At 50.9% G+C, this 20,811-nt stretch overlaps 1 protein-coding gene across 5 annotated transcripts; it reads left to right on the top strand.

The window, feature by feature from the left end:
- Nucleotides 1-875: 875 nt before the first annotated feature.
- PRPF40B (pre-mRNA processing factor 40 homolog B) lies at nt 876-20,095 on the top strand (the record flags this gene model as incomplete). Of its 5 annotated transcripts, none has more annotated exons than XM_080706688.1 (25): nt 876-1,194; nt 1,943-2,086; nt 2,358-2,423; nt 3,099-3,126; nt 3,363-3,388; nt 3,517-3,627; nt 3,921-4,041; nt 4,130-4,154; nt 4,362-4,553; nt 4,789-4,918; nt 5,002-5,066; nt 5,576-5,740; nt 5,841-5,949; nt 6,318-6,468; nt 8,227-8,360; nt 8,863-8,977; nt 9,121-9,212; nt 17,734-17,850; nt 18,057-18,194; nt 18,398-18,493; nt 18,717-18,803; nt 19,009-19,189; nt 19,454-19,515; nt 19,628-19,765; nt 20,003-20,095. In XM_080706688.1, the coding sequence occupies 25 exons, from the start codon at nt 1,177-1,179 to the stop codon at nt 20,093-20,095; spliced, it is 2,604 nt and encodes an 867-aa protein (XP_080562814.1). The 5 variants fall into 5 exon arrangements, with proteins under 5 accessions (XP_080562814.1, XP_080562817.1, XP_080562816.1 ...); XM_080706691.1 differs by having other exon boundaries at nt 1,120-1,194; nt 5,032-5,066; XM_080706690.1 differs by having other exon boundaries at nt 1,120-1,194; nt 18,717-18,815.
- Between the last annotated feature and the right edge of the window lie 716 nt (nt 20,096-20,811).

The following is a 20,811-nucleotide window of genomic DNA, read 5'->3' as shown; positions in this document are numbered from 1 at the left end:
TATTGAGTACTTGTTATGTGCCAGACACTGTGGCAGCCACCGGGAATCCGGCTTTCAGTAAGTCAGATGTGATCCCTACCCTCATGGAGTGCTGTTACTTTGTAGTGGGGGAAACACATTTAGGCAAACATGGGAACAATTGTGTATGTGGGGAAACTAAAAAGGGGACCAGATAGAAAATAAATTGGAAAGAACTACTTTATTTTGATATTAAGATTGAGCCCAGAAGCATTCCACCTCCCAGTTACACTCCCAGCTCTTTTTATTTTTTGTTTTGAAATGGTCTCACTAGGTTGCTGAGAGTCATTATGTTGCTAAGGCTGGCCTTCAACCTGGGATCCTCCTGTCTCAGCCTCCCAAGTACTGGGATTACAGGTGTGCACCAACATACCTGACTGGAAAGAACTACTTTAAATACATTCAGGAAGGCTTCTTAATGGTATTTAAGCTAAGAACTAAAATATGGGATATGGTAAGCCATTAGGTGTAGAACAGGAAAAGTTAGGGTATCCAAAGCTTGCATCTTAAGGGAAACAAAGGAAGGTTGGCCACCAAAAATGGTGTGAGGGCAGTGCAAAGAGATGAGGTTGGTGAATGGGAGTAGAAGGTGTTCAAAGTGGTCGACCAAAGATGAGGCTAGCTAGGGGAGGAGGCTTGGTTAGGGAAGAGAAATTGTTAGGGAGACTAGAGTGTAAAAGGGCTGACAACGCTTTGTGTTTAGAGAGCTTTGGATTGAATCTGACTGGTTAATTGGAAGAGTGGGAGAGGAAAAGCAGGCACTCCCTACTGGCTTGAGAGAGGCTTTGCCCACTGGCAGGAGAGTAGTTAAAAGCTGGGGGAAGAGCTGAGTGCCTGTAATGGAGCCTTCTCCATCCTTTCTGTGGCTTTGGCAAGTGGAAACTCCTAGAATGAAGATGATATCAAAGGGCTCAGCCAGCTGGCTCTGGACTGGCAGCGAGAGCAGATCTCCCTGGGGCTTAGAGCTTGGGGTGGGCAGGAAGTTGGGCTTGGAGACCCTGCTCTGAACTTCGTGCTCCTTTTTTATCCTCTTCCCTTCCGCAAAAGCCCATCTCTGCCCATCCTGGGTCCTATGACTTTTCTCTCCCTCAACAGTCGGTTCCCGATTCTGGTCCCCGGCCCCCAGCAGCGCCTGCCCCCTTCCCACCGGGGCCCCCCATGATGCCACCACCCTTCGTAAGTTTTATGTGTTTCCCTGGGCTTGGCTTTTCCAGCCTGCACCCTCAACTCCTCAGCCCTGGCCGCTGCTGCATCGCCAGCACGGTTCTCCTGTAATGCGCCCTTTTGCTGCCCTTGGAAGAGGGGTGGTTTTGTCTGGGCACTGGGGTGGGGAGAGCTGCTGTTAAGCTCTAGTCCATAGAGGTGACAGTTCCCCTTTGTCTTTTTGTCCTTGGGACACACTGGGGCTAGAGGTAGAAATGGAAGGAAAAAGACCCCATTAGAGTAAGGGCAGGGAGGGGCTGTCTTTCTCTTTCACTACTCCTTGCCTGTGCTCTTTTAAAAAGCCACAAAATTGGGGCTGCAATGGCATTGGTGGTCATGAGGCAGAGAGAAAGGGAAGGCAGGAGACTGGGGCATGCCTGCCTTCTGCCCCTCGCTTGAGAGGCCTCTGTGAGCAGTGCTGAAGGGGTGCAGCCTCCTTGCACTGGTGCTGTCCCACTTTCCTCCTCTCTCCCTTCCGGCCCCTTAAGAAGCTACGTGCTTGCCTGTCAGGCCCAGAGAACCCCTGGTAATCTATCTTTCTCAGTGGTGAGGAGGGGGGCAGTTTCATGCCTTGGGCTTCTCAAACTAAAGCCTTGGAATTGCCTTCGAGCCAGGGTGGAGGGCCGGGTGGGCAGCAGGTGGATGTTTGCTGATGGTTTTCTCTGCCCCTAACAAGGCAGTATCTTCTCTGTTTAGTATCTCTTTCTTTCCTCCCTTTTAGATGCCCCCTCCTGGGATTCCCCCACCCTTTCCTCCAATGGGGCTTCCCCCCATGAGTCAGAGGCCGCCAGCCATCCCCCCCATGCCACCTGGCATCCTGCCCCCAATGCTTCCACCAATGGGGGCACCACCACCACTCACGCAGGTAATTGCCTCCCTCCATGGGGACACTAGGAAACCCTGTCAGTTTAGCTGGGAGTAGAGACAGAGAAGTGGGGGTATTTGGGCTTCAGGAAATGGGGAGGGAAGGGAGGCCAGGTTTATGGATTTGTCTACTGAATGACTTGAGACAACTCTCAGGCAGCCTGAGAATCCAGAACCTCAGGATGGCCTGAGGACTCCTTGGCACTCCAGCTTGTAGAACCTTGCCCAGCTTACACCTGCTCTCATCTCATGGCTGGTGTTTGTATCCGTAGATACCAGGAATGGTCCCACCGATGATGCCAGGAATGCTGATGCCAGCAGTGCCTGTCACCGCAGCGGTAAGCAGCCAGGGGCTGCAAGAAGCAGGCTGTGCCCTGCAGGCCTTGGGGCTGACTTGGAGTAAAAGGGTGTGGATGCCATCCTTTCCCTCTTCCCTCATATCTAGCCTGGTCCCTAGCAGCACTTCCCACACCAGAATCCTCCTCACCAGCCGTATACCCAGCAATTCGTTTCTTGCTCATCCCCAAAGGCATACGTGTTCTTTCCTTAACCCCCATGCCGTGCACAGCACCTCTAAAGAAACCACTTAAGCCATACATTCCTCCCCCTCATAGGGCCATCGCTGTGGATACACTAACACAGTCCTTTCTTCACATCCTCTTTGCCTCTGAGCAGGCAGTGGCACTCTGGAATCTCGCTTTACTTGTGCTGCTGCTCAGTGTAGTAGAGCCGGAGTGAGATGTAGAGTTTGGCATCTCTCATGAAGAGATGGGCCTTGGGAGTCAACAAAACACTCTCACTTGGGGAAAATGAAGAAAAGCACTACTGTGCAATTCCCCTGGGATCTGAGAGCCACAGCCCCATTGGGGGGAAAGGGTCCTGTTAGGGAGCAGAGATCCCTGGGAACAGGATACACAGATCCTGGCCTGGCCTGCTTCTCTATCCCCCATGGCCTGGGTCCTGGGGGCCACTGGGCTTGGCCCCAACCCTTCCCCCTCCTCTTTCTTCGGCAGACGGCTCCGGGTGCGGACACCGCCAGCTGTGAGTCTCCTGGGGGCCTGCTCCCCCCAGGCTCGGAGGTTGGGGGGTACAGGGGAGAGGGGACCATGGACTGGATGGAGCTCACCCTGGATCATGCCTGTTGGGATGCCAGGGAGCCTGGGATGTTGATGGGACTAGGGGGATATTTGCTGGGGATGGAGTAAGGGAGGACTAGGTGGGAATAAGATGAGTGTTTGAACAGAGACTTAGTATGTTTCCTTTGGTTTCTTTTCTAGCTGTTGTGGCTGGGACAGGTCCTCCGGTGAGTTCTTTTAGCTCGGGTCTCTGGGCAGAAAGGCTGAAAGTGGGGCTGATGTTTAAGTCTTTGGGGTGAAGAAGAAAGGCTTTGGAAAGGGGCCTTGACCACCCTTCTGTGCCCCCTCCCCCCAGAGGGCCCTTTGGAGTGAGCATGTGGCCCCTGATGGGCGCATCTACTACTACAATGCTGACGACAAGCAGTCCGTGTGGGAGAAGCCCAGCGTGCTCAAGTCCAAGGCGGAGGTCCTGAGTGGGGCTTTCTGTTCCTTCCTTTCAGCTGTCCTGACCCTTCAAGTCCTTGGCCTCTCAAGTCTCTAACCATACTCATTGTGGTTCTTTGACCCAAGATCCCTAGCACACCCCCATGCTCCCTGAAAATGTCTCCCTGGGATCTCAGGAAGTCCATATTCCCCCAGTTGAACCAGGCCAAGTGGTAGCTCAGGAGACTGTGTCCTCTACTCACTGGGTCCCCTCAGCTCCCCTATGGCCGGAGACTTCCCCAGCCCACTGATGTGCTGTGATCCATCCTCTTGTAGTTGTTGCTGTCCCAATGTCCCTGGAAAGAGTACAAGTCGGACACAGGCAAGCCTTACTACTATAATAACCAGAGTCAGGAGTCCTGCTGGACCCGGCCCAAGGACCTGGATGACCTGGAGGGTGAGGCGTCCTGAGAAGAGGGGGAGGCCTGGGCAGGGCTGCTGGTGGTCCTTTGCTATCCTGTGACTGTCATCTTTTCCCATTGCAGCTCTAGTCAAACAAGAGACTACAGGGTGAGTGAGTGCCTTGATCATCTATCCGTCCATGCTGGGGGGACCTGGGGTGTAGAAGTGGAGACCCTGTTGTCCCTACTCTCAGAGGAAGTGTCTCCTTGTGGGATTGTCTGCTCTGGCCCCAGTCCTTCCCAAGGTAGTAAACCAGCCAGCCCCTGCCTTCTGTCCCTGATATACTTCAACACCACCCTTCTGGCTCACCTGCAGGAAGCTGCAGCAGCCACAGACACTACAACCACAGCCTCCTCAGCCACAGCCCGAGCCCCCACCTGTACCCCCTGGCCCTGCCCCGGTGCCGGTGCCTGTGGGCCTCGTGGAACCTGAGCCAGGTGGGAGTGAAGATTGTGATGTGTCAGAGGTTGCCCAACCCCTGCAGCAGCCGGAGGAGGGCCCCAGCAGGTGAGGCTGCCCCTTGTGCCCCAGTATTCCTGATGTTGGCCTCAGGCTCTTAGCCTGGCTCAACCTGGTCCTCTGCCAGGCCTCTTGAGAGGGGCATGAAGAGTTGGTATGACCTCTGAAGGGTGGGAAGAGGCTGCCCTGGGGAGTAAGGAGTGGGGATGTGTTGCCGAGAGCGCAGTGCACTGGAAATAACAAAGACCAAGAGCCCTGTGGCTGAGTCCACTCTGCCCCCCAGTTCTGCTGGACAGCATCAGCTACCACAGCAGGAGGAGGAGGAATGTAAGCCAGAACCAGAGAGGTCTGGCCTCAGTTGGAGCAACCGGGAGAAGGCGAAGCAGGCATTCAAGGAGCTGCTAAGGGACAAGGTGCTAAGGGTGGGGCTCCCGGGGAAGTCCTGGACTGGGATGGTGATGGGCAGGTCCCATGACCCCTGCCTGCTCCGTTCCAGGCTGTCCCCTCTAATGCCTCATGGGAACAGGCCATGAAGATGGTGGTCACAGACCCCCGTTACAGGTAGGCCTGGGCAGTGGAAACTAGGCCCTCTTCATAAGAGCTGCTGGATAGGGCCTCCTTGAGAAACCCCAGCTCAACACTCAGGCTCAAGGGGGCTGGAGTTAGGAAAGTGAGCAGTCTGGGTGGGGAACAAGGGGAGAAGAAGTTGGGGGGCCTCCAGGACCCAGAAAGAGAAAGGTGTCTGACACGAGACATTCAGTAAATGCTTGCTGGATTGAATTGGATTGAATTGCAATGAATTAATTGGGGAAAGAAGAGCCTGAATAGGGTAGAGGTCTGATGGTGACCTAACCCAAAGTATTAGTGCCTGGGGACCATGTTCCTTCTCTACCTCTGACACCTGCCTGTATCCTGACACCTGTGTCCTGAGCCCATGCACAGAGCCTAGTCCTCCTCCCCCGTCACCCCCCCTCACTCCCTGGAAGACTCTTCCCCAGTGTCCCAAGACCCTACTTTGTGGGCTGTGCAGGGTGGTTCAGGCTGACTCTGTCCCCACCCTTTCCACCTAGTGCCTTGCCCAAACTGAGTGAGAAAAAGCAGGCATTTAATGCTTACAAGGCACAGCGGGAGAAGGAGGAGAAGGAGGAGGCTCGGCTAAGGGCCAAGGAGGCCAAGCAGACCCTGCAGCATTTCCTGGAGCAGCACGAGCGCATGACCTCCACCACCCGCTACCGGTCAGGGGCTGGGCTGGGCTGGGCTGGGCGGGTAGGAACCCTGAGAACAAGAGGCTTAGGTCTGTTCTCTGCCTGCCTACTCACAGCCCATGTTCCACAGGCGGGCAGAACAAACCTTTGGGGAGCTGGAGGTCTGGGCTGTGGTCCCTGAGAGGGATCGAAAAGAGGTTTACGATGATGTCCTCTTCTTCCTGGCCAAGAAGGAGAAGGTAAAGGTTGCTGGGCTGGATCCTTCAGTCCCGCTCTCCTCCTGGGTTCCTTGTCTTGGCTTCGAGTGGATCCTAGCCATTATTTCTCCACTCCCCAGTTTCCCAGTTCCTGACTTGGGAGCTGGAATGGCTCATGTATGTCCCCCCCATTCCTATCCTGGTCCGGTAGCTCTGGGTATGGGACAAGGAAGAGTCTCTGAGAGGTTGGTCTGTCATTGTGCTCCTCCCCCTTCCCTGGGACCTGAAAGTCTTGAGTCTGGCGCCCTCCTTGTGTCCTCTTGCAACCTCCTTTCTCGGGGCGCTCCTCTGCCAGGCCAATTTGGTAGCTCTGAATTGCCCTGCCTCACCTTGGCTCTGTGGTTCCCCAGGAACAGGCCAAGCAGCTCCGGCGCCGCAATATTCAGGCCCTGAAGAGCATCCTGGATGGGATGAGTAGTGTAAACTTCCAAACCACATGGTCCCAGGCCCAGCAGTACCTCATGGATAACCCCAGCTTTGCTCAGGACCATCAGCTGCAGAGTAAGCCTGGCTCTCCACTTCCACCTGGCCCTTCCCCTTACTTCACTGACCTGGGACTCCAGAGTTCCACCTCCTGCCTATTCTAGACATCCTCAACAGTCACTATACCTGTCTTTCTGGACCCCAAATGTTTTAGGACACTCTCTCTCTCCTCCTGGAGTCCATTGTTGACCAGGACACTGTGTGATTCTTGGAGAAAGAGTTCTGGCATATAGGAATCAGAAGTCCTGGAGATTTATAACTTTTTTTTGGTGGTACTGGGGGTGGAACCCAGGGGCTTTTCTACCTCCGGGCTATACTACTAGACCTATTTTATACTTTATTTGGAAACAGGGTCTCACTAAGTTGCTGAGAGCCTAAGTAGCTGAGGCTGGCTTCGAACCTGTGCATTCTCCTATCTCAGCCTCCCAAGTGCTGGGGTTACAAGTGTGTGCCACCACGCCCAGCTGAAACTAGGAATTGAACCCTAGAATTTTTCCTCTTGAGCTATATCTCCAGGCCTGTTTTAGTTTCTTTCTTTTTTTCCTTTTTTTTTTTTTTTTTTTGTGGTACTGAGGATGGAATCTAGGAGCATGTGCCTCCGAGCTACACCCCCAGCCCTATTTTTTAGTCGTTTTTATTTTTGAAACAGGGTCTTGCTGAGTTGTGAAGGGCCTCGCTAAGTAGCTGAGGCTGTCCATGAACCGCAATATCCTCTGGCTCTGCCTCTCGAATGCTGGGATTATAAGTGTGTACCATGCCCGGCTTTTTTTTTTTTTTCTTCTTCTTTTTTTCAGTACTGGGGATGGAATCCAGGGGCATTCTCCCTCTGAGCTGCACCCCCAGCCCTATTTTTATTCTTATTTTGAAACAGGATCTTACTGAGTTGCAAAGCCTCAGCCTCACTAAGTAGCTGAGGCTGTCTGTGGACTGCAATCATCCTGCCTCAGCCTCCCAAATGCATTACAAATGTGTTTTTATTTTCAATCAGGGCCTAAGTTACTGAGAGCAGGCCTTGAACCAAGGATTGCTCTTGTCTCAGCCTCTTAAGTACTGGGATCATGGTGTGTGCCAACATTCCTGGCCTAAATCTGGTCTTATATTGTCAGCACCATGGGCCCTAACAGCATATAATGCTACAATAAGCAGTCGCCGGCTTGTGATCACTGAGGATGAGAAACTCACCTTCTGAAGTTATGTCTAAACCTGATTGACTTCCACTTCCATAAGACGTAAAACCTCAGATCTCAAGAAAGCTCACTTCATGTTTGTAATCCCAGCATTCGGGAGGCTGAGACTGGAGGATCCCGGTTCGCGGACAGCCTCAGATACTTAGGCCCTCTGCAACTCAGTGAGACCCTGTTTCAAAATAAAGAATAAAAAATAGGGCAGAGGGTGTAGCTCGGGGGTCAAATGTCTCTGGGTTCCATCCCCAAACTTGCATAAATAAATAAATAGGAAGAAAGTTCATTTCAGTTGAAATGAGTGAAGCTGAGGGCTTCATTAAGTTGCCGAGGCTCACTGTGAACCTGTGATCCTCCTTTCAGCCTCCCAGTTACTGGGAATACAAGCCTGCACCACCATGCCTGGCTCAGTTAATTTTTTTATACCATTAATGATTCCCCTCAAGAACCTCCATTGAAATGGCTGCTCCCACAGCCTCTCCTCCACTTTGCTCACTAACCTGAGTGTCTCCAGCACCTACAGGGCAGCATCCTTGAGACACAGGGGTTGGGATGTACTAGTATGGTGCCTGCTGAGCATCCTCTCTGCCTGTAGACATGGACAAGGAAGATGCACTGATCTGCTTTGAAGAGCACATCCGAGCTTTGGAGAGGGAGGAGGAGGAAGAGCGGGAACGGGCCCGGCTCCGGGAGCGGCGCCAGCAGCGCAAAAACCGAGAGGCCTTCCAGGTATCTTTGCAGCCCTTAGGGATCAGAGCTCCAAGCTCCACCAGATCTCCCTGCTGCTGTGTCCCCTTGAGAGAGACCAGATGTATGCACCACCCAGAAGCTACCAGCAGAGGGCACCCTGCAGACACGGTTGTGGCAGCTGGCTGGGTAGCATTTCCTTTGGGTGGGAAGCCAGACAGGCAGAGCTTATCCCCTGTGGCAGTGTGCAGGGGACTTGGCTAGATCACAGCAGGATGTTGAGACCAAGTCATGGAAGATTGTGCTGCTGGCAGGTTTCAGCTTCGTTGCCTTCCAGGCTGGCTGGCTTTCATCTTTTGTTCCGTCCCTCTGTATTTACCTACTCTTTCCTTTTGTAGTGTTCTCTTCCTCATCTGTATCTTCTCATCTTCGCCTTCATTACTTGGTTTTCTTAGTCTGGATTGCCCCTGCCTCTCCCTCTGCTAGTCCCTGGCTCTGCTTCCTTCTGTCTCATTCTCCCTATCTCTGGCCTCTCCCTGCTCAGACCTTCCTGGACGAGCTGCATGAGACAGGGCAGCTGCACTCCATGTCTACCTGGATGGAGCTGTACCCTGCAGTCAGCACTGACGTCCGCTTTGCCAACATGCTGGGCCAGCCGGGTAAGGCAGCCAGGCCCCCCTTCTCTGGCCTGGCTTCCTGCCCCATCGCCTCTGCATCCCCACTCCCTTGGTCCTGTCCTCGACCCCACCCTAGGCATTGGGAAGCTGCCGCCCGCCAGGCCCCCCTCCCTCCCTCCCTGCAGGCTCCACCCCTCTGGACTTGTTCAAATTCTATGTGGAGGAGTTGAAGGCACGATTCCATGATGAAAAGAAGATCATTAAAGATATTCTTAAGGTAAGGGGAACTGGGGTTGTAGATGATGCAGGCTGGGTGTAAGCCATGTTCTCTGTACAGGACTCCTGAGAAGTCCTGTTGCAGGAATATAGCAGTTTACTCAGCAGATGTCTACTGTGGTCCTTTACTCTGCACTAAAGATACAGTGATGAGTAAGATAAAGTTGTTGCTCTTAGGAGCTTATAGCCCAACACAAAGACAGACATGAGAATTGCCATGCAGAGGGGCATTATTACAGAGACAGTGATCAGAAGACTTGAATTCTTTTTGTGGTGGTGGTGGTGGTGGTGGTGGTGGTGGTACTAGGGATTGAACCCAAGGGCATTATACCTCTAAGCTGTACCCCTAGTCCTTTTTTATATATTTATATTTATATTATTATTATTATTATTATTATCATCATCATCATCATCATCATTATTATTGGTGGTGGTACTGGGGTTCCTGGAAACCCTTCTACCTCTGGGCTACACTCCCAGACACCTATTTTATTTATTTATTTTTTTTGGTAGTACTGGGGTTCCTGGAAGCCCTTCTACCACTCCCAGACCTATTTTTACATTTTTTAAAATTTGGAAACAGGGTCTCCTAAGCCAGCGCGTGCGGCTGGCTTCGAACCTGCGCAATCCTCCTGTCTCTGCCTCCCAAGCGCGGGGATTACAAGAGTGCGCCACCACGCCCGGCTCTATTTTTTATATTTTTATTTGGAAACAGGGGCTCTTAAGCCAGCAAGGTTGGCTTCAAACCTGCGTGATCCTGTCTCCACCTCCCAAGCACAGGGATTACAGGTGTGCGCCACCACGCCCAGCATTTTATTCTTTATATTGAAACAGGGTCTCACTGAGTTGCAAAGGGCCTAAGTAGCCAAGGCTGCCCACAAACCTGGGATCCTCCTGTCTCAGCCTCCCAAATGCTGGGATTACATGCATGTGCCACCACGCTTGGCTATTTTTTGTTTTAAAACAAAGTCTCATGTGAGAATATTTCCTCCCCTCAAATAACCAGGGATAGATCAAGGGACTTGGTGACAGAAAGGTTATAGCAGGATCAGTCAGCTTGGCTTTTCTTTTTGTGGTACTGGGGATTGAACTAGGGGCATTCTACCTCCAAGCTATGCCCCCCTCCCAGCCCTTTATTTTTTGTTTTGAAACAGTCTCATTAAGTTGCTGTGAGTCTTGCCACATTGCTGAGACTGTGAGGCTCCTGTTTCAGCCTCTCAAGTACTGGGAATACAGGTGTGGGCCTCCACAACCAGCTAAGACTTGACATTTGAACTGCACCTTTAGGAAGGAATAGGTGGAGGACGGCGGCATGTCTTAGGCATAAAGACATTGCAGGATCAAAGGCAAGTGGATGGAAGGGCATGGCAGGTTTGGGGAGTAAGAAGATAGCTAAATGTGAATGGATAGCTCACAGATATACAACATGCTTTCTGGCCTATACAGTGTTTAGAGAAATTCGGAATTTATTGGCAGCATATTAAAATCAGGAGTTCACATAATACTTGGCATCTTCAGCTCTCTTGTCAGTCTGTCTGGGAGCACTGGCTGGTTTTGTGAGGCATCCCGTGGACTCAGTCTGAGATGCCACTGCCTTCTTAGAAAAGGCAATTTATAGATGGGTGCAGTGGTGCACACCTTAATCCCAATGACATGGAAGGCTGAGGCAGGAGGATCACAAGTTTAGGGCCAGCCTGGGTAAATTAGCAAGACACTATCTCAAAGTAAAGAAAAAAGGGCTGGGCATGCAGCTCAGTGGTAGAGGGCTTCTGCAGTCAATCCCTAGTGCCATACAGACACCTATAAAAGGGTTACTTGACTTTTTCTCACCACTCCTTATCACCTTAATACTGAGCCAGGTGTGGTGGCGCATGTTTGTACTCCCAATACTTGGAAGGCGGAGACAGGAGATTGCAGTTTCTCGGCCAGCCTCAGCTAATTTGTGAGTCCTTCTGTAATTTAGTGAGACCCTGTTTCAAAATAAAGAATAAAAATAGGGCTGAGGGGAAGGGTATCTCAGAGGTAGAATGCCTGTGGGTTCAATCCCTAGTACAGCAAAACAAAACAAAACAAAAAAACAACTTGATACTGCAGTGTCAGCTGCCAATTACCATCTCACACTGGGGAAAAAGTGTTCAGTGTCCATGTCTATAGAGTTAGAAAAGGTGGCCAGGCATGGTAGCTTACTCCGGTAATCCCAGTACTTGGGAGGCTGAATCAAGAGGGTCACAGGTTTGAGGACAGTTTCAGCAAGTAGTGAGACTCTAATCAACCTAATGAGACCTTGTTTCAAAACAAAATGGCTCAGAGGTAGAATGCCTCTGTGTTCCATCCCTGTAACACAAAAACAGAAACAAGGAGAAAGCTTATTTCCTAATGGAAGTGAAGAGCATTTTGTGTGTGTGCAGGAACTCAACTCCGGGGCATTCTACCTCTGAGCTGTGTGTAGGACAGTCTGGTGCATTTAGGGAGACAGCCCAGTGTTAGGAACTTGAGGCTGACTGCCTAGGGCAAAACTTAACCTTTCTGAGCATTGGTTTCCTGTCTGAAAAATGGTAAGTGTTGCACAGAGGACACCTAATAACAGAGAGTATCTTGGTGCTGAGTTGAAAGGGACCTGGGAAAAGCTAGGAAAGTCCCCATTGCACATGCAGTGTCTCTTTAAGTCCTGTTTTGCCCTTCCTGTTTAACCCTTTTTTTTTTTTTTGGTACTGGGGATTGAACCCAGAGACATTCTACCTCCAAGCTACACCCCCAGCCCAGTTTTATGTCTTATTTGGAAACAGAGTCATGTTGCTGAGAGCCTCACTAAATTGCCAAGGCTAGCTTTTTACCTGAAATCCTCTTTTCTCAGCCTCCCAAGTACTAGGATACAAAAATGCATACTATCGCACACTGCAACATTTGATATTTTAAATGTTACCACTAGGTAAGATGTATTATATTGTCCTTTTTGTCTGGAACCATATGTTCTTTATGGAAGTAGAGCCTGTATATAAAGTACCTTGAATGCTATAAAATAATTTGGACATTTATCTCATGATGGTAAGATTAGATAGTGTACTGGAAGAGCACTTGGCAATAGGGAGTTGGTAGCACTTCCCAGTCTGGAGTGTGTGTCTGTAGGGGAGGTGGTGGTAGACAGTTCTGGAAGCCTCAAGATGCTAAAAGTGATACTGGCAAGTAACTAAAAAACTTTTGGAGAGCTTCAATCATCCAGGCCTTTCCTCTCTTACCAGGACTACTTGGTATAAGAGTCTGAGAAGCAGCCTGTAATTCCAGTACTTGGGAGGCTAAGGTAGGAGGATTGCAGGTTTGAGGACAGCCTCAGCACAAAAATATTAAACAGTGTGTGTAGCTCAGAGGTAGAATGCCCCTGCTTCAATCCCCAGTACCACAAAGAATTTTTTTTGTTGTTGTTCTGGGGTTTCTGGAAACCCTTCTCTGAGCTATACTCCCAGACCTATTTTATCTTTTTATTTGGAAACAGGGTCTCTTAAGCCAGCGAGGCTGGCTTTGAACCTGCGTGATCCTCCTGTCTGGCTCCCCAGTGCGGGGATTACAAGCATGCGCCACCACGCCCGACCACAAAAAAAATTAAAAAAAAAAAAACAAAATTTTAAAAGCAGTGGGATACAGTTACAGAGAAGTGGAATTGCCAGTTGTTTTGTGAAGTAAGAGAAAGGAAGGAGGTGCTTGGGGCAGGTCTGTGGTATCTCAGAAGTGACACTACTGGGGTGGATTAAGCAGAAGAAGCAGGGCTGGAGAAGAAAGAAATTCCATTTGGGGAATTATTCTCAAAAACAATCTGGTCCCAGTACTCGGGAGGCTGAGATGGGAGGACCACAGGTTAACTTTTAGCCTGAGTAGCTAGCACTGCCAATTGGCCTGTGGGGCTCCTGCCCTTGCTGTTCTAATTAGCTCCTCTTCCTGTTTCTTTATGTGGGTTCCTGCCTTTGGAAGACAGATGAGCCCAGGTGTACCTGTGACCATCCACAGCTCGGTGGTAGCATCTCTCATCTGTAGGATAGCATAGGGCCCTGGATTGAGGAAAGGAAGGAGACAGGAGGATCTGCGCCTGGGAGATCAGTTAGGAGTGTGGGATCTCATAAGATCTGTTGGGATCTGTTGAATTTGAAGTGACTACAAACTAGTCTATTATGGGTCTGAAAATCAGCAGAGGTGAGGGATGAGATTGCTGGGGAGATTATAGATCAGGTAGTAAGAAAGGACAAAGTGCTGTTCTCAAGAACGTGCACATACAAGAGAAGTGACAAAAGAGGTCTGAGACAGGAGGGGGATCCAAAGAGGGGGATGTTAAAATAAACAGCAGAGCCAGGAGTGGTGGCGCACACTTGTAATCCCAGCATTTGGGAGACTGAGAAAGGAGGATTGTGCAGGTTCAAAGCCAGCTTCAGCTACTTAGTGAGGCCCTCTGCAACTCAGTGAGACCCTTTTTAAAATAAAGAATAAAAATTAGGGCTGGGGGTGTAGCTCAGAGGTCGAAAGCTCTTGGGTTCCATCCCCAGTACCTCAAAAAATAGAATAAAGAATTAAAAATAGGAAGCCGGGCATGGTGGCACATGCTTGTAATCCCAGCTTTTGGGAGGCTGAGACAGGAGGATCATGGTTCGAGGGTTGCCTCAGCTACTGCTTAGTGAGGCCTTTTGCAACTCAGCAAGACCCTGTTTTATTTTTATTTTTTATTTTTTTGGTGGTACTGGGGTTCCTGGAAGCCCTTCTACATCCGGGCTACACTCCCAGACCTATTTTTACATTTTCATTTTGGAAACAGGGTCTCCTAAGCCAGCGCGCGCGACTGGCTTCGAACCTGCGCGATCCTCCTGTCTCCGCCTCCCAAGTGCGGGGATTACAAGCATGCACCACCACGCCCGGCCAAGACCCTGTTTTAAAATAAAGAATAAAATATAGGGCTGGGGGTGTCACTTGGAGGTAGAATGCTCCTGGGTTCCATCCCCAGTACTCCAAAATAAATAAATAAGAATAAAAATAGGGCTGGGGATGTCTCTCGGAGGTAGAATGTCCCTGGGTTCCATCCTCAGTATCTCACCTAAATAAATAAATAAATAAACGTAGCAGAGAGCCGGGTGTGGTGGTACATGCTTGTAATCCCAGTACTTGGGAGGCTGAGACAGAAGGGTTGCCGGTTCAAAGCCAACTTCAGCTACTTAGACTCTCAGCAACTTAGTGAGACCCTGTTTCCAAATAAAACATAAAGTAGGTCTAAAGTATAGCCTCCATCCTCAGTGCCACACAAATATAAAGCATAAAAAATAGGGCTGGAGCCGGGCGTGGTGGCGCACGCTTGTAATCCCCGCGTTTGGGAGGCTGAGACAGGAGGATCGCACTGGTTCAAAGCCAGCCTCAGCTACTTAGTGAGACCCTGTTTCCAAATAAAATATGAAAAAGGTCTGGGAGTATAGCCCGGAGGTAGAAAGCCTCTGGGTTCCACCCCTAGTACCACAAAAAAAAAAAAAAAAAAAAAAAAAGAATAGGACTGGGTGTGCAGCTTGGAGATAGAATGCCCCTCGGTTCAATCCCCAGTACCCCCCACACACACACATAAAAAATAATAATAAAGAAATAGGGCTGGAGGTGTAGGTCAGAGGTAGTATGCCCTTGGGATCAATCCCCAGTACTGCAAAATAAAAAAACTAACAGCAGTGGCACTGAGAAACACACACGTGAGGACCAAACAGGAAGCCCTGGATCCGACTATTATCAAGTGAGCGACACTGAGGGAGATCGGTGATTTTGAAGCCGGAGGCTTTGGGTGGGGCAGCAGTTTTCAGAGTCGAGTAACTCCTGGCTGTGTATTGTCGAAGACACAAGTTGTGTAGTGTCTCTGAGCCTCAATTTCCTTTTTTGTAAACTGAAGATACCATTTGTAAGGATGTAAGTACATAGGAGACTGAGACATGAGAAAAAAACAGGGCTGGCTGTGTAGCTCGGAGGTAGAATGCCCCTCATGAGGCATTCTACTTTAGTGAGGTTGAGGACAGCCTCACCAAGTGATGAGACTCATCAGCCTAGTGAGACTTTGTTTCAAAATAAAAATAAAAGCCAGGCATGTGGTGCACTGGCGCACACTTGTAATCCCAGCGCTCGGGAGGCTGACACTGGAGGATCAGACAGGTTCGAAGCCAGCCTCAGCCAGCTTATGAGACCCTGTTTCCAAGTAAATATAAAATAGGTCTGGGGTGTATCCCGGAGGTAGAAGGCCCCTAGGTTCCATCCCCAGTACCACCAAAAAAATATAATAATAAAAATAAATAAAATTTAGCTGGGTGGGTGTAGCTTAGAGGTAGAATGCCCCTGGATTCAATCCCTAGTACCAATAAATAAATAATCTTAGAATAGGCTCTCTATAAATGTTTATTCCTTTTGCTTTGTGCTGCAATTTTCAAAATATTTTTTAATCTAAAGAACAGAGGTAGCTGGGTGTATTGGCACACACTTACTTATAGTCTTAGTTAACCTGGGAGGAGGATTGCAGGTTCAAGACTAGCCTCAGCTATTTAGTGAAATCCTGTTTCAAAACAAAGAATAAAAAAGTAGGGCTGGGGTTTAGCACAGAAGTAGAATGACCCTGAGTTCAATCCCCAGTACTGGAAAACAAACAAACAAACAGAGGTAGTTAGCTTGGGTAAAAAGAGGTGTTCCAGGTAAAGTGAGGTATGTGCTCAAGGGAAAGAACCACTAGAGATGAGATTAGTTTTCAGTTCCCTAAGAAAGAGGGAATACATTTATGGGCTGGAGTGTGTGGGTCAAGGAAGTCCTCTTGGAAAAAAATCAGAAGCATGTCTCTGAAGCCAGGCGTGGTGGCACAAGCCTGTAATCCCAGTACTTGGGAGGCTGAGACAAAAGAATAACAGGTCCAGGGCCAGCCTTAGCAATTTAGTGAGACCCTGTTTAAAAAGAAAAGAAAATAGGGTTGGGGGTGTAGCTTGAAGATAGAATGCCACTGGGTTCAGTCCTCACCCAGTACCACCAAAAAAGAAAAGTGAGAGTCAGGCATGGTGGTGCACACTTTTAATCTCAGCATTTGGGAGGCTGAGACAGGATGATCGTGGTTCACAGCCAGCATCAGTTATTTAGTGAGGGGCCCTTTGCAATTTAGTGAGACCTTGTTTCAAAATAAAGAGTAAGTTATAGGGCTGGGGGTGCTGCTCGAAGGTGGAATGTTCCTGAGTTCCATCCCCAGTATCACAAAAAAAAAAAAAAGTGAGCATGCCTTTGCTATCAACAGGAGGGCCAGAGGTCAGAGCTGTGTACAGTGGGATGGACTCTGTCCTGTGCCCCAGTGCCTCCACTTAGCGCTCAGCTCAAGCCAAGTGAGGTCTCTCCTAAGCCACGGCTTCATTGCAATGTTGCGAGGCTTAAATGAGAAGCATGGAGCCTGGCCGTGCACTTAGAGAATGGGGCATGTTTCTAATATTGCTGGGGAGTCACATCTGAGCCCCCGTTTATCCTGTGGACTAAGTGATCTGCATAGGCACAGCGCTTGAAAGCACAGGTTTGCAGGAATGAAAGACCTGGGTAGAGTTCTTTCTCAACCATAGGTTCAGCTATGGTCTTGAGAAGATGCTGCTATTTCTCTTCCTGCATAAAACTGGGTGACTAGGACCTGTTCTACATTTAGAATGGGGAGGACTGGATACGGGTATATGGGGCATTCAGCAGGGCACCTGGTACATAGAAAGCAAGAAGCAGAGCCACAGGATGGGGAGCAGCAGATGTTGGTTAAGAATGCATGAAGCTGCCGGGCGTGGTGGCGCACGCTTGTAATCCCTATGCTTGGGAGGTGGAGACAGGAGGATCGCGCTGGTTCGAAGCCAGCCTCGCTGGCTTAAGAGACCCTGTTTCCAAATAAATATAAAAATAGGCCTGGGAGTGTAGCCCAGAGGTATAAGGGTTTCCAGGAACCCCAGTACTACCAATAAATAAATAAACAAACAAATAAATAAAATGTATGAAGCTTCCCTGAGCAGCAGGAAGGCCCAGTTGAGGCCCAAGGAACAAAGAGCTAATTGTGAAAAACTTAGGCATCAATCAGCAGGCGCGGAGCTGGGGTGGTGGCGCACGTTGTAATCTCAGTAGTTGGGAGGCTGAGACAGGATTGCAGATTTGCAGCCACCCTCAGCAACTTGGTAAGGCCCTCTGCAACTTAATAAGACCTTGTTTCAAAAACAAAAAAGAGTAAATAGGGCTGAGGCTGTTGATCAGAGGTAGAATGCCCTGGGTCCAGTCACCTAGTACCTTAAAAAAAACCAGCAGACATGGAGACACGTCTCAGCCCCTTCAGCTCCTTGTCTCATCCAGACTAGGGTGGGCGTGGGGGCGTATCAGATGAGGAGGACCTGGACAGCATGGTTTCTGAGGTGTGCCCCTCATCTCTTGGGCACCAGGGCTTCCTGGGCCTCCTGTAGTGACCCCTTGCCTGTTGGCCTTGGGCCTCTGGCCTGCAGGACCCTGTGCTTCATGTGCTGCTGTGCCCACAGGACCGGGGCTTCTGCGTGGAGGTGAACACAGCCTTTGAGGACTTCGCCCACGTCATAAGCTTTGACAAGAGGGCTGCTGCGCTGGACGCAGGCAACATCAAGCTGACCTTCAATAGTGTGAGGGGCGGGGCGAGGCGGGTCTGGTTGTGCAACTCCTCGGTGTCTTGCTCCTTCCTTCTCACTCACACCCCACTGACGACCTCGGGTCCAGGGGGTGAGGGCAAGATTCCAGACTCTGGCCTCTACCTCTCAAGGTACGCGTGAACAGACCCTGGACACTCCCACCCTTTTAGGTGACCCTGCTCTGTCTCTTCTGCCCTCAGCTGCTGGAGAAAGCAGAGGCTCGAGAGAGGGAGCGGGAAAAGGAGGAGGCACGAAGGATGCGGCGCAGAGAAGCTGCCTTTCGAAGCATGCTGAGGCAGGCCGTGCCTGCTCTGGAGCTGGGCACTGTGTGGGAAGAGGTCAGAGCGCAGCCTGGCCCCAGGCACCCTCAAGCCTGAGGGCAGCGGAGCGTCACCACTGAGGGCCCACCCCAGTCGCGGCACAGCCCTGGGCCAGCTCCAGTCCCTTCCTTCCTCTGCCCCAGCCCTGCCCTGTGCCTGTGGCGGTGTCCAAGCTGGCCAGGCAGGGCCTGGTCTCATCAGCAGTGCTCTCCCCGTTCAAGGTCCGTGAGCGCTTTGTGTGCGACTCAGCCTTTGAGCAGATCACCCTGGAGTCGGAGCGGATCCGGCTCTTCCGGGAGTTCCTGCAGGTGCTGGAGGTGAGACAGGTTCGCCCTCTGGATCTGTCCTAAATATCTGAACTCTCTGGGTCAGCTCAATGGAGACCTCAGTGGCCTCTCACTCCTAGGACTCTGCTTTCCCTGACCAGCTAAAAAGAGGAGTGCTGGGCGAGGCCCTAGGGTAGACAGAAGACCCTAAGCTAAGACTGGGAACATCCTCCCTGAGACTAAGACTGGCACCATCCCCATCTCGCCTCTGCAGAATGAATGCCAGCATCTCCATACCAAAGGCCGAAAGCACAGCAGGAAGGGCAAGAAGCACCATCGCAAGCGCTCCCACTCGCCCTCGGTGAGTCGGGAGGTGGAGGGATGTGTGTGTGATGAGGTTGCATAGGGGGAAGTAACCACTTTGCTTATTTTTTCCTTACTGCTGCCTCCTTTGGAGGGAGATTTGATGATTCCTTTGGTTCTGGCTCCTCCTCTCTTCCCAGTTCCGACTTGGGCTTTGGAGGCCAAAAAACCTGTACATGACACATACTTGCTCAACTTCCCAGGGCTCCGAGTCGGAAGAGGAGGATCTGCCTCCACCATCCCTCCGACCCCCCAAGAGGAGGCGGCGGAACCCCTCCGAGTCTGGCTCTGAGCCCTCCTCCTCACTTGATTCAGTTGAAAGTGGGGGTGCTGCAGCCCTTGGAGGACGGGGCTCACCACCTTCCAATCTTCTCCTTGGATCAGGTAAGCATTTGCTGGGAATTGGGAGAACTGTAGGCTCCAGAGAGGAGGCCCTCAGGAAGCCCCAGCCCCCATGATGGTAGAATGGATTGGAAAAACTGTGAGTAGGAAGAGCTTCCTGACCCTGCCAGGCCAGAAACTAGGAGAAGGAAGGGAAACTGGGCTCAGCCTTTCTCAGACTGCTCCCTCAGACCATGAGGTCGGTGGCAGGGATGTGGATGAGCCCTTTTTTCCTTTGGGACTTAGTAGCAATTTTTCTATCTGTAGATCATGGCCTTCGAAAAGCCAAGAAACCAAAAAAGAAAACTAAGAAGAGAAGACATAAGTCGGTGAGTAGGGAAGGAACTCTGCCTGGGACCCTGTTGTTTGGCGGGATCTGTTCTGCCAGCCTCCCAGTTGTCCTTCACAGCAACTGAGGAGGTGGGCTCTGAATTCTCACAGAACAGCCCTGAGAGCGAGACAGACCCTGAGGAGAAAACAGGCAAGGAGAGTGAAGAGAAGGAACAAGAACAGGACAGGGAGCATCGGCAGGCAGAGCTTCCTAACCGCTCCCCCGGCTTTGGAGTCAAGAAGGAGAAGGTGAGGCTAGGCATGGTGGCACACGCTTGTGATCCCAATACTTGGGAGGCTGAGACAGGAGGATCGCAGGTTCATAGTCAGCCTCAGTGACTTAGGCCCTCCACAACTTAGTGAGACTTTGTTTCAAAATAAAAAATAGGACTGGGGTGTAGCTTAGAATGCCCCTGGTTCAGGGTCCTGGCCTTAGCCACGCCTCTGCCAGGGGGCTCAGGGTGAGCCATGCCTTTGCTCCAACAGACAGGCTGGGACACATCGGAAAGTGAGCTGAGTGAGGGGGAGCTGGAGAGGCGGCGGCGGACACTGCTGCAGCAGCTGGATGACCACCAGTGACCCGATGAGCTGCTCTCTGCCTCAGGCTTGCTTGAGGTGGTGACTCCAGGGCCACGTTCACCTTCTGCCTCAGACTCCTTCCTTGGTCTGGTCTGTGCCCACTTTTCCTAAAGTAATTCCACGCCCAACACCCACTGATGCACTTCTCAAGGTTGTTCTTGGTGTTCAAGGGTCTCCCGCTTCCTGGACGACTAAGTCCTCGCCCACAGCCCCGGACCAGAGATGGGCAGTCTGTGCCATGTAGGGTGGGTGATGCCGGTAGGGAAAGTGTGTGGAGGGCTCCAGGGAAGACAGGCTGGTGGACACACAGCCTTGGTGGCAGAGGGCAGGACTCACCCTCTAGCACCAGCCTGCTCCTGCCCTGGGACCTGATGTATGTGTGTTTTTGTTTTTTTAAATAACAATATTTATAATGTGGTCAGTGATTTTTGTCCTCTCCATGTGCTACTGGGGCACCTGGGACTAGCTCAGAGTACACATGCCCAGCAGAGGGCACTGGTGGATCGGGCCGGCCTGCCTCCCTTTGTGTGGTTGGAGCCCACTCAGCCTCCTTCCCACAGGCTTCTGAGCTCATGTCTCCTTAAGTGGAGACCATCTTCCCCCCAAACACTTCTTTCTGCCCCTATGGCCACCTTAGCCCCTCAAGATCAGAAAGAAGAGACACAGCCTGGTGCTTCAAGCCTTTCTTGAGAGAAGGAAGGTCTTGGTTTATATAC

Source organism: Muscardinus avellanarius, assembly GCF_963383645.1.
Source record: "Muscardinus avellanarius genome assembly, chromosome: 11".
Classification (NCBI taxonomy): domain Eukaryota; kingdom Metazoa; phylum Chordata; class Mammalia; order Rodentia; family Gliridae; genus Muscardinus; species Muscardinus avellanarius.
This window is presented reverse-complemented; position numbering and strand designations above follow the sequence as displayed.